Source organism: Lissotriton vulgaris, chromosome 6 (genome assembly GCF_964263255.1).
Source record: "Lissotriton vulgaris chromosome 6, aLisVul1.2, whole genome shotgun sequence".
Lineage (NCBI taxonomy): Eukaryota > Metazoa > Chordata > Amphibia > Caudata > Salamandridae > Lissotriton > Lissotriton vulgaris.
The window spans coordinates 1,335,256,425-1,335,273,906 of record NC_141694.1 but is presented as its reverse complement, the minus strand read 5'-3'; the positions used below and the strand labels follow the sequence as shown (position 1 = coordinate 1,335,273,906).

The window sequence follows — 17,482 nt, the reverse complement described above, 5'->3', positions numbered from 1 at the left end:
CCCCCAGTCCCCTATTAGTCTGTGTGGGGTCCTCCTTTTTCTTTTTAACATCAGAGAGGTAGTGCAACAGGAATTGCAGAGGCTGGAAGATAATGGCATCATTGAACCGATAAGCTGTGCGGAATGGCTGGCACCCCTGGTGGTAGTGAGGAAACCCAATGGTAAAGTCTGCTTATGCGTGGACTTGAGGGAAATAAACAAGAACATAATAGTGGAAAAATTCCCCCTGCCCAGGATAGACGAGATGCTTGCAAAGACAAAGGGGATAAGATGGTTTTCCACCATCGACCTCACCTCAGCCTACCATCAGGTAGCCCTTCACCACAAGAGCCGCAAACTCACATCGTTCATAACACCTTTCGGATGTTATCAGTTTTGCAGGATGCCGTTCGGGCAGGCGTCTGCAGCAGCGGTGTTCCGAAAAATTATGCACAAACTGTTCAAGAACATAGAGGGAGTACAATACTTCCAGATGATATCTTGGTGATGGGCAAAGATCAAGCAGACCACGACAAGAAGCTGTCAGAAGTGTTGCGGATCCTGGAACTTAATGGTCTCACGACGGAGTGGGAGAAGTGCCGATTTTGGATGCCCTCAGTTACCTACCTAGGCCATGAGATTAGCAATCACTGCATCACGCCCAAACACGCCAATGTCAGAGCCATCTGCGAGGCGCCACCTCCGAAGAGTAAGGAAGAAGTGAGGTTGTTCCTCAGGATGGCGGAGTACTACAGTAAGTTCGTACAGCACTTCGCCACAAAGACACACCATTTGTGTCAACTCCTACGAGACAAGACAACCTATGAGTGACCGAAGAGGAGCAAGGAGAGTTTCAAAGAATCAAGGAAGACATCAGCAAAGCCATCCCCCTACAAGGATTTGATCAGCAAGAAAAATCCATACTCACTACGGATGCTAGTGAAAGAGGTCTGGGAGCTGTCCTCATACAGGAGAGGAGAAATGGGGAGTTGGTCACCATCAGTTTGGCGTCCAGGACACTTTGCCCACAGAACAGAAATTCAGCGTGATAGAAAAGGAAATGTTAGCTGCTGTATGGGCCATGGGGAAGTTCCGTCAATTCATATGGGGAAACAGGTTCAGACACCATACTGACCACAATCCCCTAGTCAAAGTACTCACGTCTAGCGGGCACGCGAATGCCACCCCCGCATTGCCAAAATGACCTTAAAGCTGTTGGATTACAGGTACAACGTGGAGTACATTCCAGGAGCAAAGAACAAAGTAGCGGACTATCTCAGTCGAGCTTCCGCCATGGAGGAGGCTCCCACATACGTGGAGGACGAAGACGACAGTGTTGCATTCATGAAGGACCATGAGAAAGTAATAAGCGAACAAGAGTGGGAGAGAGCATATGAGGAAGACCAAGACATTGAGAAGGTGAAGCACTTCATACTGCAAGGATGGCCCAAGAAGAAACACATGAAACCTGAGCTGAGGAAGTTCTTTGAAGTGATGAAGGAGTTATCCATAGGAGACAGAGGTGAAAAAGTGGTTCCCCCTGCTTCGCCGATACCGCACTTGATGGCCATACTACATGAAGGGCACCTAGGCATCGTGAAGACAAAAATGAGAGCGAAGTTGATGTATTGGTGGCCAGTAATGGACAGCATGATCGAAAAATACGTCCGGGAATATGGACAGTGACAAGGGGCAGACAAGTCACAAACCTTGATGCGCCCCTCTCTGGGGAAATTTGACATCCCCTCAAACCTGTGGGAAGAGTTGTCCATTGACATCCTGGGTCCGGTGCTGGACGCACAAGGAGTACAAAAGTATGTGGTAGTACTCTGTCAGGTCCCAGCGGGTGGTAAAGGGTGCTGCTCCCAGACTGCTGTTTAAAATCAAGGCTGGTTCCAACCACACACGCTCTGCTTGCGTATGGAGGCAGTTAGCTGCTCAATCTCGGCTTAAAGATACCCTTCCTGATTGCGCCACTGACTAGTTGCGTTACCACTCTAGTCTTTTGTGGCGGCCATTTTGTGCGCTCGTGCCTTTCGTTCGGCGCACTTCAACGGTCATTTTCCTGAGGGAAAGACGCATCTCAGTTAGCGCGTCTTTTCGAGTTTAGTTTTTCAGTCCGTTCTACTCTGGTCATAGTTGCCCTTCCCCGCCTCAGTCCCAAGCGCTATCCTAACGTATTCAGTGAGCGCTACTCCATTATTCCTGGTCCTGAAATTCCGCTTCAAGAGCTACGCAGTTTCCCGACTCCAGGTCCTGGTAGGACTCTTCTTCGTTTTGGGACTTGGTCTTCCTGAGGGAGGTAAGGACTTAAGGATTAAGAACTTGATTCAATTGGTTCCCATAGCATCCAGTATTCTCCGGGGAACCTCTTGCACCGCGAGTGTCTTTCTCAGGCGCTCAGAACTTGCTTATGAATTGGAAAACTAACCTGAAGCAGTAATGACAGCATAGGCGTTTTTCTATAGCCTGTGTAAGACTTTAGACTGCGTTTAAGAGTTACTTGACAACTATTAGCTAGAGACTCACTGAGGAGTTTGGATCAAGCAGCAAGTTTTCTTCATCCTTCCTGAGCCTAGATGACAACAAGTATAGGGTTGTATATGTTGATATGCATATTAATTATACAGTGTTATACCACCGTGAATTCAGCAGCAAAGGTTGAAGCTACCAGAACTGTTTGAACTCATCTCAAGTCGGAACTTCATTCTTCCTACCTGACGTTCACCTTCCAGACTCATTCATAGAGAGAGGCTAAAGTCTGCACACATTCAGGTACTAGAGTTAAGATACTTGGTGGAAAGAGTCAGGTGATAGTGCCCGAGTGTAGTGGGGAACTGTAGTAATGTTTTGCTTACTTTTACAGGAGATGTCCTTCCTGAATGAAGAGTAACCGAAGGTTATTTGTGTGGCAGTCTCTCTGTTTGTTATCCACTTCCCCTTTCCCTTTCATTCCTGGGCTCAGAGTCCTCTGGGCACAGGGGTGTAGGGGAGTTGGGAAATTAGCATCTAGCAAGAACCTCCTGTCACCTGCTCCCACGGATTCAAAGGAATTCAGGTACGCTCTCTGACAGATTGAAGTGCCTAAACAATTCTTTCCGTCTGGGCAGGATGGCAGAGGGTTTAGATGTTAAGGCTTTGGCAACCATTCTTGAGGATTTGCAAAAGCAGCTTAGTGATACGAGGGAAGAGGTTAGGAAGTCCAATCAGGAGGCTAGTTTCCTTAGGCAGCGGGTTGAGGAGCTTTCAGTGAGTCCCAGTCCCAATTTTGGAGGGCTTAAGGCTCCAACCTTTACTCCCACCTCTTCGTCATCATCTGCATTAACAACACAAGTGGTCCATGCTATGTCCCCTACCATTCCTTTGGCCCCTCCCGAAAGATTTCAAGGGGATCCGCATAAGGCTCAAATCTTTTTGACCCAGTGTTCCTTGCATTTCCTCTGTAAACCCATATTATTTAAAGAGGATCAGTCAAAAGTGGCGTTTGTGCTGTCCTATCTAAGTGGTGATGCTGCAGCGTGGTCAATGCCACTGGTCTCCTCTAATGATCCGGTGTTGTATAAATTTGAAGATTTCAAGGCAGAGTTTCTTCGGATCTTTGATCGTCGAACAATTTCTCAGACTACTGATAACGAGTTACTGGACCTGAAACAGGGAAACAGAGAACTAGTGGCTTATCCGGCACAATACAATAAGTTAATTGTGGAAACTAATTGGCCTGCAGCAAAAAGAGCGGCAATTTTTTATAGAGGTCTAAGGGACGAGTTAAAGGATGGGCTGTCCCAAATTCCTAGAAGACCCACAGATGTTTCAGAATTAATTGATTTGGTCCTTCAAATTGATCAAAGACAAGCTGAACGCCGGAGTGAGAAACGAAAAGATGTGAAACCATTTCCACCACGTTTTGATCGAGTTCGTTCGGAGCCCACGAAGAATAGTGAAGTTCATACAAGTGAAGAACCCATGCAGATTGGAGCGGTTCGTGGCCCTTTGTCTCAGGAAGAGAGAGAAAAGCGACGCCTTGGAAAATTATGCATGTATTGTGGTCAGTCTGGTCACTTCGTCAAAGAATGCCCAAAGAGACCCAAGACCAATTCATGGGTAAAAGACAAGCTCCACCAGTAGACGGAGTTGCACTGGTGGGAGCAGCCCCTGAGACAACTCCCAAGACTCAGCTATTAGCAAATGAATGGCAAGCTGTGGCCCCACATTTGATCTTGTCATGTACAATATGGTTTGGTAAGGGTCGGAAAGAAAAGGTGTCTGTGATGTTGGATTCCGGCACCACTGGAAACTTTTGTGATCTACAATTTGCTAGAATGGTGGGCATCCAGTTTGAACAGAAACTAAAGCCAGAACCGGTGCGAGCAGTGGATGGAACAGAATTATCGTCGGGTCCTATAGTGTTTGATACCGAAGTCATTACTGTCATCGGTCCAGAGGAACATCGGAGTTTTATCAGCTTTAACCTCATTGATGCTCCTCAGTTTCAAATGATTTCGGGGTTGCCCTGGCTCACTGAGCATAACCCAAGGATCGATTGGGCCAAACGGACTGTGGAGATGACTTCTGAATTTTGTACAGGACATTGTTTTCATGCATTGGTGGATGCTTCGCCAACTACGATGTCTTCAAATTTGGCAAATCTAATGCCCATGGTTTGTGCTGTGGAAGCTCTAGAGATTCCAGAGGTTTATTTTGATTTGAAGGAGGTCTTCAACGAAAAAGAAGCCAAGCGATTACCTCCTCATCGGGAATATGATTGCCGTATTGAGTTGGAGCCTGGAGCTACTTTACCGTGTAATCGCATTTATGCACTATCAGAACCAGAGAACCAGCATCTTAAAGAGTATATTGAACAGAATTTAGAGAGTGGTTTCATCCGACCCTCTCAGTCGCCAGTTTCTTCACCCCTCTTTTTCATTCCTAAGAAGGATGGGACGTTGAGAACTTGCATAGACTATCGTGCTTTAAATCTGGTTACCAAAAAGAACCGCTATCCTTTGCCTCTCATTTCGGAGCTTCTGGATCAAGTAAAGAGTGCTAGAATCTACACCAAATTGGATTTGAGGGGAGCGTACCATTTGGTGCGAATGGCGGAGGGGGAGGAATGGAAGACTGCGTTTCGCACTCGTTTAGGTCTGTTTGAGTATCAAGTCATGCCTTTTGGATTATGCAACGCTCCGGCCGCCTTCCAGCATTTTGTAAATGATATTTTGAGAGAGTTTTTGGATCGCTTTGCCGTTGTCTATATTGATGACATCCTCATTTTCTCAAACAATCTGGAAGAACATGTTAAGCATGTTTGTGTCATCTTAGAACGGCTGCTGAAGAATCAATTGTATGTGAAACTGGAGAAATGTGTCTTTCATTCTGCCAAGGTGGAATTTTTGGGTTTCATTCTCTCTCCAGAAGGTGTCAACATGGATGATTCTAAATTGGAAGCTATAAGATCCTGGCCTGCTCCCCGCTCCATCAAGGAAATTCAGAGTTTTTTGGGATTCGCCAATTTTTATCGGCGTTTTATTCAGAATGTCTCAGAGAAGGTTAGCCCAATTACTCGACTTCTAAAGAAGAATGAGCGTTTTGTTTGGGGAAAAGAACCTGAAGAGGCCTTCCAACAGTTAAAGGAAGCCTTTGTATCTGCACCCATCTTGCAACACCCTGATTTGAAGGAACCATTTTTTGTGGAAGCGGATGCTTCCAATTTTGCTATTGGTGGCATTTTATCTCAGCGACAGAAACAAACAGGTCAATTACATCCAGTGGCCTATCATTCTCGGAAGCTTTCGTCTGCTGAAATAAATTACCCCATTTCTGACAAAGAACTTTTGGCGGTCAAAGAGGCTTTTCAGATTTGGAGGCATTATCTGCTTGGAGCTCAACATGTCATCACTGTGTTCACCGATCATCGCAATTTGCAGTTTTTAAAGTCAGTCAGAACCCTATCCCCTCGTCAGTTGAGATGGTCCCTGTTCTTTGCGGACTATGACTTTGTCTTGACTTACAAGCCTGGATCGGCCAACGGAAAGGCAGATGCTCTTTCCTGTCTAAGCCTGGGAGATGTTACCGACAAGAAGGAGGAAGGCTTTGTCATTCCCCAGAATAAGATTGTAGCAGTTATCGTGGAGGATGAGTTGGAAAAGCGGGTGCGAGAAGCCTTCCAAGGAGAAGAATTTTGCAATTGGATATCAGAAGGTCCAGAAAGAGAACTAAAGGATGGGAAACCATACTTTCAAGGGAAACTGTTTGTTCCCGTTGAAGAATTACAGTCAGCAATAATCCAACAGTTTCATGATCATCCACTGGCAGGACATAAAGGAGCTGCTAAGACGCTGGAGCTGGTGAAGAGGAGTTATTATTGGCCTGGCATGGAAGCACAGATTGGGCAGCACATCACCACTTGCGAACAATGTATCAAAGGGAAGAGTTCTAGACAGCCACCCCAAGGGTTACTTAGGCCTTTGCCCATAGCACCTTCTCCTTGGCATACCATTTCTATGGATTTTATTGTAGAATTACCCTCTAGTCAAGGTTATTCTGTAATCTGGGTGGTGGTTGACCAGTTCACTAAGATGAGTCACTTCATTCCCCTAAAAGGTCTCCCAACAGCTTCCTAATTGGCAGAATTGTTGGTTCAACATATTGTGCGACTGCATGGAATCCCTAAGATAGTGATTTCCGATCGAGGTCCGCAGTTTGTTTCCCGATTTTGGAGATCATTTTTGAAAGGCTTGGGGGTGGATTCTCGTCTGTCCACCAGTTTCCATCCAGAAACGGACGGGCAGACGGAGAGTGTGAACCAGGATTTGGAACAGTATCTTCGTTTGTACTTGATGGATCAAGAGGGAGAATGGCCCTCTCTATTGAGTACTGCGGAGTTTGCTTACAATAATTCAGTCCATTCTGCCCCTGGTTACTCCCCATTCTTCCTTAATTCAGGTAGACATCCTAATATGTTAGTGGGAAGAGTTGAGGTTGAGGTCCCTGCGGCAGAAGAGGTAATCCAAGATTTACATAAGGCATTTCAGTCAGCATCTGCGAATCTAGCTAAAGCAAAACAGAACTATAAGAAGCAGGCAGACAAGAAGCGTAGGGAGAGTCCAGAATTTGAGGCAGGAGATTTGGTTTGGGTGTCCACTCGCCATATGCGATTGACTGGAAACAGGAAGTTTCAGCCTCGATATGTGGGTCCATATCCCGTAGTGGACATGGTAAATCCTGTCAGTGTGCGGTTGGCTCTTCCCAAGTCTATGAAGATTCATCCTACCTTCCATGTTTCCCTAATTAAACGAAACCCTCCAAATTTTCGACGTTCCCATCCTCCTGCTCCAGTTCAAGTCAGATCTGCCGAGGAGTTTGAGGTTAAAAGAATTTTGGACTCCAAATTGAAAAGAAACACTTTGTTTTACCTTGTGGATTGGAAGGGTTTCGGTCCTGAAGATCGATCATGGGAACCTAGCAAGAATGTTCACGCCCCGCGGTTGGTAGCTGAGTTTCACAAGACACATCCGCAGAAGCCTAGAGAGGGGGCTTTAGTGGGGGGTACTGTCAGGTCCCAGCGGGTGGTAAAGGGTGCTGCTCCCAGACTGCTGTTTAAAATCAAGGCTGGTTCCAACCACACACGCTCTGCTTGTGTATGGAGGCAGTTAGTTGCTCAATCTCGGCTTAAAGATACCCTTCCTGATTGCACCACTGACTAGTTGCGTTACCGCTCTAGTCTTTTGTGGCGGCCATTTTGTGCGCTCGTGCCTTTCGTTCGGCGCACTTCAACGGTCATTTTCCTGAGGGAAAGACGCATCTCAGTTAGCGCGTCTTTTCGAGTTTAGTTTTTTAGTCCGTTCTACTCTGGTCATAGTTGCCCTTCCCCGCCTCAGTCCCAAGCGCTATCCTAACGTATTCAGTGAGCGCTACTCCATTATTCCTGGTCCCGAAATTCCGCTTCAAGAGCTACGCAGTTTCCTGACTCCAGGTCCTGGTAGGACTCTTCTTCGTTTTGGGACTTGGTCTTCCTGAGGGAGGTAAGGACTTAAGGATTAAGAACTTGATTCAATTGGTTCCCATAGCATCCAGTATTCTCCGGGGAACCTCTTGCACCGCGAGTGTCTTTCTCAGGCGCTCAGAACTTGCTTATGAATTGGAAAACTAACCTGAAGCAGTAATGACAGCATAGGCGTTTTTCTATAGCCTGTGTAAGACTTTAGACTGCGTTTAAGAGTTACTTGACAACTATTAGCTAGAGACTCACTGAGGAGTTTGGATCAAGCAGCAAGTTTTCTTCATCCTTCCTGAGCCTAGATGACAACAAGTATAGGGTTGTATATGTTGATATGCATATTAATTATACAGTGTTATACCACCGTGAATTCAGCAGCAAAGGTTGAAGCTACCAGAACTGTTTGAACTCATCTCAAGTCGGAACTTCATTCTTCCTACCTGACGTTCACCTTCCAGACTCATTCATAGAGAGAGGCTAAAGTCTGCACACATTCAGGTACTAGAGTTAAGATACTTGGTGGAAAGAGTCAGGTGATAGTGCCCGAGTGTAGTGGGGAACTGTAGTAATGTTTTGCTTACTTTTACAGGAGATGTCATTCCTGAATGAAGAGTAACCGAAGGTTATTTGTGTGGCAGTCTCTCTGTTTGTTATCCACTTCCCCTTTCCCTTTCATTCCTGGGCTCAGAGTCCTCTGGGCACAGGGGTGTAGGGGAGTTGGGAAATTAGCATCTAGCAAGAACCTCCTGTCACCTGCTCCCACGGATTCAAAGGAATTCAGGTACGCTCTCTGACATACTCATAGACCGGTATTCTAAGTGGCCAGAAATAGACATCCTAGAAGACATGAACACAGAGAGAGTGCTAAAGTTCCTCACTGCCACCTTCATCAGGGAAGGCATCCCCCACTCCAAATTGAGTGACAATGGACCTCAGTTCATCTCGGAGAGATGAAACAACTACATGGAAAAGAATGGCATCAAGATAAAACACACATCCATATATCACCCGGCTGGCAATGGACTGGCCGAGGTTTGGATTTATTTCACAGACGTGCTATTGGACGATAGCCTGCCGCCTGAGGACTTTTGTATTTACGAGTTAAGCCCCCGCCTTCCCGGAGGGAACCTGCTATTGCCGGGACTCCCGGGAGTTTCTGTGCAACTTTGAGGAAGTCTCCCTCGATCCGGACTATAGCCCCCATATTCCACAGAGGGGATACGATTAGACTTGGACTCCCATGTTTTTCCCTGCCTGACCAGAGGAAGTATTGCCTTTCTTTAGCACTGTGATGTGTCTCCATACCGCACTTTTTCATTATTGAGCCATTCGTTATTCATTCTCAAGCCCAACTTTGGACATCCGTGTTCGTGGGATCTTGCCCTGGAGGGCGTGTGTCGGCCCCCATATCGTGTTGATTCTCCGCCAGTTACATTTTTGGACGCCGTGGAGTAGTTCCGCTTCGCTGTGGACTGCTGGCGATGTTATAAAGTCATATGTATTATTTCTAAAGTGACAGCCCTGAGTATCTATATATCTACAATTTGGATAGATTATGTGAACATTGAACACTGAAGAATATTACGCTCTTGAAGAAATTGTTTATATTTCCATTGCGCCCTGGCGAAGGATTTGCAGATACTTGTCCTTTCCGAAACGTGCGTTGGCGCTCTTTGTTTGTATTTGTGTTTTTGTCTTTTGTATTTTTTATACTGTAATGTTTTACAATTGTATATGGTTTTGTGGTTGCCTGTGAGGATGCTTGGTTGCTTGAGGTTGCTTGGGGGCTGCGTGATATGTCTATTTTATTGAATTATATTGTATATACTTTTTAAGCAAAAAAAGTCATGATTAATGGATAAAAAATAAAGTGATATGTTTTTCAAATAAATGTTCTTGTGTGAGACAATGTTCATATATAGAATTTGATGGATGTATTACCTATAGATTAATAGTTTCTAGGAAGAGGCCTCCGTGTTTGTTGCTGGCCGAGAGGTTCAACCGAGTAATAATGGGCTCCATTCAAGCTGCAATAGGAGCGGGAAAGGACTGGGAAAAGGAAGTGAAGAGTACTTTGTGGGCATATAGAATCACCCTGACATGCACAGGCTACAGTCCCTTCCAAATCCTGAGAGGACGTGACCCTTTCACGAAAGACAACCTAGCATGAAAGGAACGCACCATTATGAGCAAATGGTCCCCTGCAGTTATCCATCGTACTTTGCAAAGGGCCGAAAGGATATACATTGAGCACTATAACAAGAGGCGAACGTGAGAGAAACAAACTTAGAAAGAGGAGAATGGGCCAGAGTCAAATTGGCCCAACTGAAGAGAAAAGGGGACAGTAAATTCAGCAAGCCCTCGCAAGTGAAGGAGGTGTACGACAGGGCGGGGCTGCTAAGTGATGGAAAAACTTGGTTCCAAGACCGGATGTCAAAATGCAACAAGATATTGAAGTGGGCCCGAGAAGAAGAATCGCGACCCCAAGGGAGTCAGAACCGGCAGTGTCCTGTCACAGGACAGAGAAAAGAACTCAAGGACAAGGGAAGAGGAAGAAGGAGTTGGAAAGAGTAGACAACCCGGCAGACACGGAATTCCAGGGAAGCCCCAGCCAAACTCCGAGGAGAGAAACTCCCCTGGGAGCCAGGAGAATGGGATCACCCCCTTATGGAGAGAGTCTGGAGAGTCACTCTCTTACCCTAGTAAGACGCACCCGGTAGGGGAAAACAGTGGTAAGACCAGCAAGGTACAGAGATTACGAAATGAGAGAAGATGAACAGCCGGGGGGCTGATGGACTGTGAGACATTGTTTTCTTTATTGCATATAATAAAAGGGAGATATGTAGTGTAGCGCTCCAGTTGTTACGCGGAGGCGTAATGACGTGGAGCGTGTACGCCATTTTGTGCGCGAGTGAACGCACGGCTGGAGAACCGTTCGGACGTGTTTCCCGGCGCTCTCCCGATAATACCAATAAATAGGCCTGTTCACCTGTAACCAGTGTCCTGTGGTCCCTTGGGAAATAACACCAACTTCACAATAAATGGGTTAACTATTAAGGAATATTAAATTTAAATCTACTGCAACTAAAAAGAAGGCAGTGATGGTAATTTATAAATATTATAAACGGTACATTTATTTTTGTAATATGCAGGTCATAAAAAACGCGTTTTATTTTTCATGGTGGAATATTTTGAGGGTGGTGACTCATACCATACGTTAACCTCGGAGCTTTTAGCACCCACGCCAACCGGTAACCGGTACCCTTAATGTATCACGCGGTAACTCTGATAATTTCTCTTTCACACTAGAAGGGAAACTCAGGACAAAGAACAATTATTATTAAAGTTTTGTGCTCCCAAAAATTATTTCGTTCACATATTAAACAGCTTACCTCCGGAGAGTTGAACTATCACATCACGTATGACGTCAGACCAGTTGGACAAGCCGGGTGTCGGTGACGTCATACGGAGGAAACAGGAAAATGCTGTTTTGCTTTAAGCTGGTAGGTTTAATTTTTCTAACGGGCACTTGGGTACTTGTTTTTAATTGCCCTTGAGCTTTCTTTGGAGTGACAGGCTATCAGAAAAATAATGCATGTACCTGATGAGGTGTACCAGCTCCCAGCATGACTGGCTTCCCGGCAAACCACTCGGTTGGACATCTTGGTGCCCGAGCCGCCTATGGTGTATATAGTTGGGGTGTCTGAAGATGTGGCTGCAGCAAATTAAAGAGACAGCTGATCGACAATTGCACTGGTCAGTACTGCAGACTGGAACCCGTTGTCTTTTAATACTGCTTTAGCGGAAGTCTTTTGTCCCGTAATTTCAGTAATCTGGGCCTGAACCTGTCCCCCCTACCCAGATGCTCGCAACCAATCATATTCTTTCCGTGGTGGAAAAGTGAGGAGGCCTTGGATTGGTTGAGGCGGTATTGTCATTTTGTTATTGGCTGTAGTTCGTCGGAGTCTGTTCTACGGCTTGAGATTTGTCGAGGAAAGCTTTATCACTTTTCGATTGGTTGCGAGTCCAGCATGGCGCACGTGTGTCTGGATCAATATTTAGCTACTGCCATTTTTGTCATCAGTAGGTGGGGCCTATTGACGTAAACAAAAAGACGTTGATGTGTTATGTATCATTGCGGAACCCAATTCAGTGTTTGGTATTTCACGTCTTTAGTTTATTTCTACCACAGTGCTGACTGCATTTGCTGACAGGCTCGTGGCGGTGTCGTTTAAAGTCAAATAATGGAATTTAAACTAAACGTAGAAAATAAACGAAGACCTCGAAAAGAAAAGGCAATTACGAGTAGGAAATGAAAACGAGAGGGAGATAAACAAGCATTTGCAATGCAATAGGTGTCGCATTTACGAGAGTTTGAGCTGTTAGCATTGTAAATGACAGACCCTTTTATTTGTTTTAAAAAACAAAACATAAATAAAAGGCACTGTCATTTACAATGCCAATAGCTCAAACTTGTATAAATGCGAGACCTATTGCATTTCAAATGCTTGTTTGAGAAGTATACTGTCAACTTCACAGCGGTATGAAAATATATTCGGGGGGTGGGTTCAGTACTGTAGAGCTCTAGTGAGGCTGTGAACGCAAAAGTGATAAAGTGCGCACTGCCTTTACTTGTAATGTTACATTCGGGAGCATCCTCCTCATTCTTTACTTTCAGAACATTACGCATGCATGCCCCTAAAAAGTGCCAGGTGTGTGCGCGTGTATATATATTGCATGATGTCAACACATTCTAATACAAACTTTGAAGACAGTCATTAACAACATGCAATGGAAATATCTAGCATCATAAACCTACTTGGTGACAAACTCTATCCCTCAAACACCAACTCGCTATCCTGCTCTCACTCACACGGTCTCTCGAGTGCTCACCGGTCTCTCGAGTGCTCACAACTTTCTCTCAAACACTGCACTCATCCCTTATGTGCTAGCTTTGTCTAATTCCAGTTACTCTGTTTCATATCTCATTACCCCCTCATGGGTCCTCCCCGTCCCAGTCCTAACAACGTGAGGCAGTCCTGCCTCCACCCAGCCAATCACAACGCCAGTATTTCTATAGTACATAAGCCCCGCCCACCTATCGCCATGCCTGTTTTTTTACTGCTCCGACGGCTGTCGGAACGCTGGTGCTCCCGGTTCCGGTCCCTGGATCCAGTTTCCTTTGGTGGCGGTTCCGTGAGTTTTTCATGTGTGTTTAAATGATTACTGTTGTTTTAATCTTGTAGTGCACGGCTCGGCCGCTCCGGTTTTCCGGTCGGCCGGGCTCCTGTTCTGAGGCCAGGTGCGCTCCCCGCTCATGTGCTGGGCTGGGGCGGGGAGTTTTGATGGTGTCCTGGCCTCGGGTCGTTCCGGCGCTCCTGCACTATCGCAGCGCCTGGCCCCCGCGGCCATTATCTTTTGACCTGTGGCTGTGGGTGGAGACGTCAGGCCTGCCCTCTTTTTGTTTCATTCTTCGACACACCTTTGCGTGATTGGTTGATTGGGGGCAGTATTTATTGTAGGTTGCTGGGCACTTCCTTTGTTGTGGTGATTTCCTGTTTGGTTACTTCTGGGTTTTTTCACCATGAGTGAGGGGGCTTCTTCTCCTGTGCCGGCTAAGGCTGTTTCCAAGCAGCATAATATTCAGGATCTGCAGGAGGACGACATCTTGCAGATTTCTAGGGCTGATTTACGAGACTTGATTGATTCTGCGGTCCAGTCTGCGCTCCTGGAGCCTGCGGCTAAGCGGGCTAAGGATGATGAGGAAGAACTGGACAATTCCCCTAAGGGAAAGTACATCCAGGGCAAGGTTTTTTCGGACATGCTGGTGCATATTCGTGAGGTGCTTGGGTTTGACCCTAAATCCCTGTCTGAAGAGGGGTTTTACGCACAGTATAGTTCCTCTGTGGTGGATGACCTCCCCTTCCATGATGTCCTGAAGGATATCCTCACGAAAGAGTGGCTGGAGGTGGATAAGCAGGGTATTCCGCGATTCCTGGGGAAGCGATATCGCCTGGCGGACTTTGATTCCCAGTTTCCTGCGATTCCAAAGGTTAATTCTCTTTTGTCTTCTATGGCTTCCTCCTCTTCCTCTTTGTCTTCGGAGGAGGCTTCCCTGTCTGATCCGGTGGAGCGTAAGGTGGAATCTGCTCTCAAGCGTTCTTACGCCGCTTCTCACTTTGGGGTGCATGCTAGCACTTATGCAGCCTTTGCGTCACAGGTCCTGCTCAAGGATTTCGAGAGGCTGTTTGACTGTCTTCAGGATCATGGGGACCCTACTCCTGTGTTGGCTCAAATGGAGGTTTTGGCGCAATTCCTGTCAGATGTCACTTTTGATTCCTTGTGGGCTTTCTCCTCGGCTGCTGGGGCGGCGGTTGCTGGTAGGAGGTCTCTGTGGACAAAGCTGTGGCGTCTTGATGCTGCTCAGAAGTCTTTGGTCCATAAACTGCCTTTTGAGGGTCCTCGTCTCTTTGGGGATGCCTTAAATTCGATGGTGCAGCGCTCTGCGGGCGGAGGAGAAGAAGTTGTTGAAGCCTGCTCCTAAGAAAAGGTCTTTTTTCCAGAAGCAGGGGTTTCAGGGGGTGTTGTCCTCTCAGCCCTTTCGTGGTCGGGACCGTGGTCGGGGGGCCGCGTTTCATTATAAATCCCGGCCTCAACAGCAGCAGCAGCTGCCACAGCCTCCCTCTGGTGCTGGACAAAAGTGACTATGCCGCTGTGGGGGCTCGTCTCCATTTGTTTCTGGACCGTTGGTCGGCTCTGGTCTCCGATCAATGGGTCTTGGATATCATCAGGTGGGGTTACCGGATTCCCTTGCGAGGCCCTCCCCCTCTGGATTGTCTTCTGGTTACCCCGTTGTTAAGAGACCCAGTGCGGCGGTCTGCCATGTTGTCCGGCGTCACCTTGTTGTTCCAGAAGGGGGCGGTGGTGCCGGTTCCAGTGGAGGAAGTGGGCCTGGGGTTCTATTCCCGTCTGTTTCTGGTTCCAAAGCCCGATGGTTCCTTCTGCCCCATATTGAATCTCCGTTCCCTGAACAAGTTGATGCGGCTGGATCATTTTCGGATGGTCACATTGCAGTCCGTCATTCCCCTCATCCAGGAGGGAGATTTTTTGGCTTCCCTGGACTTGGAGGACGCCTATTTTCAGCGGTTCCTGAGGTTTGTGGTCCAGGGGATGCATTTCCAGTTTTGGGTTCTGCCGTTCGGTCTCTCCACTGCTCCTAGGACTTTTACCAAGGTATTGGCTCCTGCTGTGGGGGTTTTGCAACATCAGGGTTTCTCCGTGTTTCCCTATATTGATGATTGTTTGGTCTCTGCTTCCTCTTTCCCTCAGGCTCTTCTGGCGGTGGAGGCTACGTTGTCCCTGTTCCAGGAGCTGGGGTTCAAGGTGAATTTGGCCAAGTCTCATCTGATTCCTGTTCAGAGACTTCAGTTCATCCGGGGTCTGTTCGACACCTCTCTGGGGGCGGTGTTTCTCCCTCCTGTTCGGATCCTTTCCTTACAGACTCTGCTGCGGGATCTGTTGAGTCGTCCCTCTGCCCGGCTCGTGTTTGGTTGCGGGTCCAGGGGTTGATGGCTGCGACCACTGCTGTGGTTCCTTGGGCTCGCCTCCATCTCAAGCCCTTGGTGATTCATCTGTTGGCTCGGTGGGACCCCTCCCGGGCGGATTACGAGACTCTGATTCCTCTCTCTCCTGCTCTGATTCAGGACTTGGACTGGTTGCTTTGCACTCCCAACCTGGAGAAGGGGGTGCGGTTTTGTCTTCCTCCTCCCCTTTTGTTGACGACATATGCCAGTCTCTGGGGTTGGGGGGCCACTTTGGGGTCCTTGGAAGCCAAGGGTCGGTGGTCTCAGGGAGACAGCACCCGTTCCTCGAACTGGTGGGAGTTGGCGGCTGTCTGGGAGGCGGTGCAGTTCTTTCAGGTTCCTCTCCTGGGGGCGAATCTGGTGGTTCGTACCGACAACCAGGTGGCTCGTTGTTACTTGAACCGTCAGGGGGGGACCACGTGCGCGTCTCTGAACATGTTGGCCTCCATGATTTGTGCTTGGGCGGAATCTCATCTGTTGGCCTTGAGGGCGGTGTACATTCCGGGACGGTTGAATTTTCATGCCGACGCTTTGAGCCGCGACCTTCCATCTTCTGTTCTGTACCATCTCTCTCTTCCTCTGTTCCTGTCCCTTTGCCTTCGGTTCGGGACTCCTTGGATCGATCTTTTTGCGTCCCCTCACAACTCTCTCCTGCCCCGGTTTTGTTCGGAGGTGCTGTGTCCTCAGGCTTGGGCGGTGGATGCTCTTTAGATTCCCTGGCCTTCGGGCCTTCTGTATGCATTCCCTCCCATTCCCCTCCTCCCGAGGGTGCTGCAGAAGATTCGGAGGGAGAATGTTTTGGTCCTGTTGATTGCTCCTTTCTGGCATCGCGGCATTTGGTTTCCTCTCCTGCTGAAGCTGGCGAAGGGTCGGTTTGTCCGGCTTCCTTTGTGTCCATCTCCTCTTCAGTTTTCACTCCTGTCTCTGCCTTGTCTTCGTTGTTTGCAGCTGACGGCTTGGCTCTTGAGCGGTTAGTCTTTGGGTTGTTCATCGGTGGTGGCTCGTGACATCCAGTTGTCTCGCCGCCCTTCGACCCTTAAGTGCTATGGCCGCCATTGGGGTTCTTTTGTTTCTTGGTGTTCTTCTCATGGGGTGGATCCTGTACTGGGGGTTCCTACTTCTGTGTTGGAGTTTCTCCGGGATGGTTTTTTGAAAGGCCTTTCCCCTTCCACGTTGTCTGCTCAGTGGGCGGCGGTTCGTGCTTGTAGGGGTCCTGGGGCCTCCTTGGAGGATGTTGCTCCTTTGGTTAGTCGGCTTCTTCAGAGCTTTCGGCTTCGTCGGCCGGTTTCTCCTGTTCTCATTCCTTCTTGGGATTTGCCTACTGTTTTGCGTGGTCTGCAGTTGCCCCCTTTTGAGCCTTTGATGGAGGCGGATTTGTTGTGGCTGTCCGCTAAGGTGGCTTTCCTGTTGGCCATTACCTCCGCTCGCAGGTTGGGTGAGTTGGGTGCCTTGCTCGTTTCGTTTCCCTATTTGCAGTTCCTCCCGGATCGGGTCGTTTTGCGGCTTGATCTTGCTTTTCTGCCTAAGGTTTCTTCGAGTTTTCATTTGCAGCAGGAGGTGATTCTTCCTGATTTTCCTGCTGAGGGGGATTCCCTTGTTCCCCCTTCTCTGGATGTTCGCAGGGCTCTCCAGATTTACGTCCAACGTTCCCTGGGGTTCCGGAGTTCTCCTGCCCTGTTTGTCTCCTGTGGGGTTGTGGCTAAAGGGAAGAAGGTTTCCACTTCCACGATCAGTCTGTGGGTCCGTTTGGTGGTCTGTCAATCTTACAAGTCTTTGGATTTGCCTCCTCCGTCTCATGTACAGGGTCGGTCGACGCGTTCTGTGTCTGCTTCCTGGGCTGAAGCGGCGGGGGTCTCTATCCAGGAGATTTGTAGGGCGGCCACCTGGCAGTCTCATCACACATTTGTGCGACATTATCGGCTTG

General features: G+C 47.8%; 1 protein-coding gene across 1 annotated transcript in view; it reads right to left on the bottom strand.

Annotated features, from left to right (window-relative positions):
• The window catches only part of MEMO1 (mediator of cell motility 1), a 143,604-nt gene extending 131,732 nt beyond the window's left edge, over positions 1-11,872 (bottom strand). The window contains exon 1 of the mRNA XM_086927475.1: positions 11,577-11,872. Within this exon, the coding sequence (XP_086783601.1) occupies positions 11,577-11,637 (61 nt within the window). The 5' untranslated portion in view covers positions 11,638-11,872. The remainder of the gene's footprint in view (positions 1-11,576) is intronic.
• Between the last annotated feature and the right edge of the window lie 5,610 nt (positions 11,873-17,482).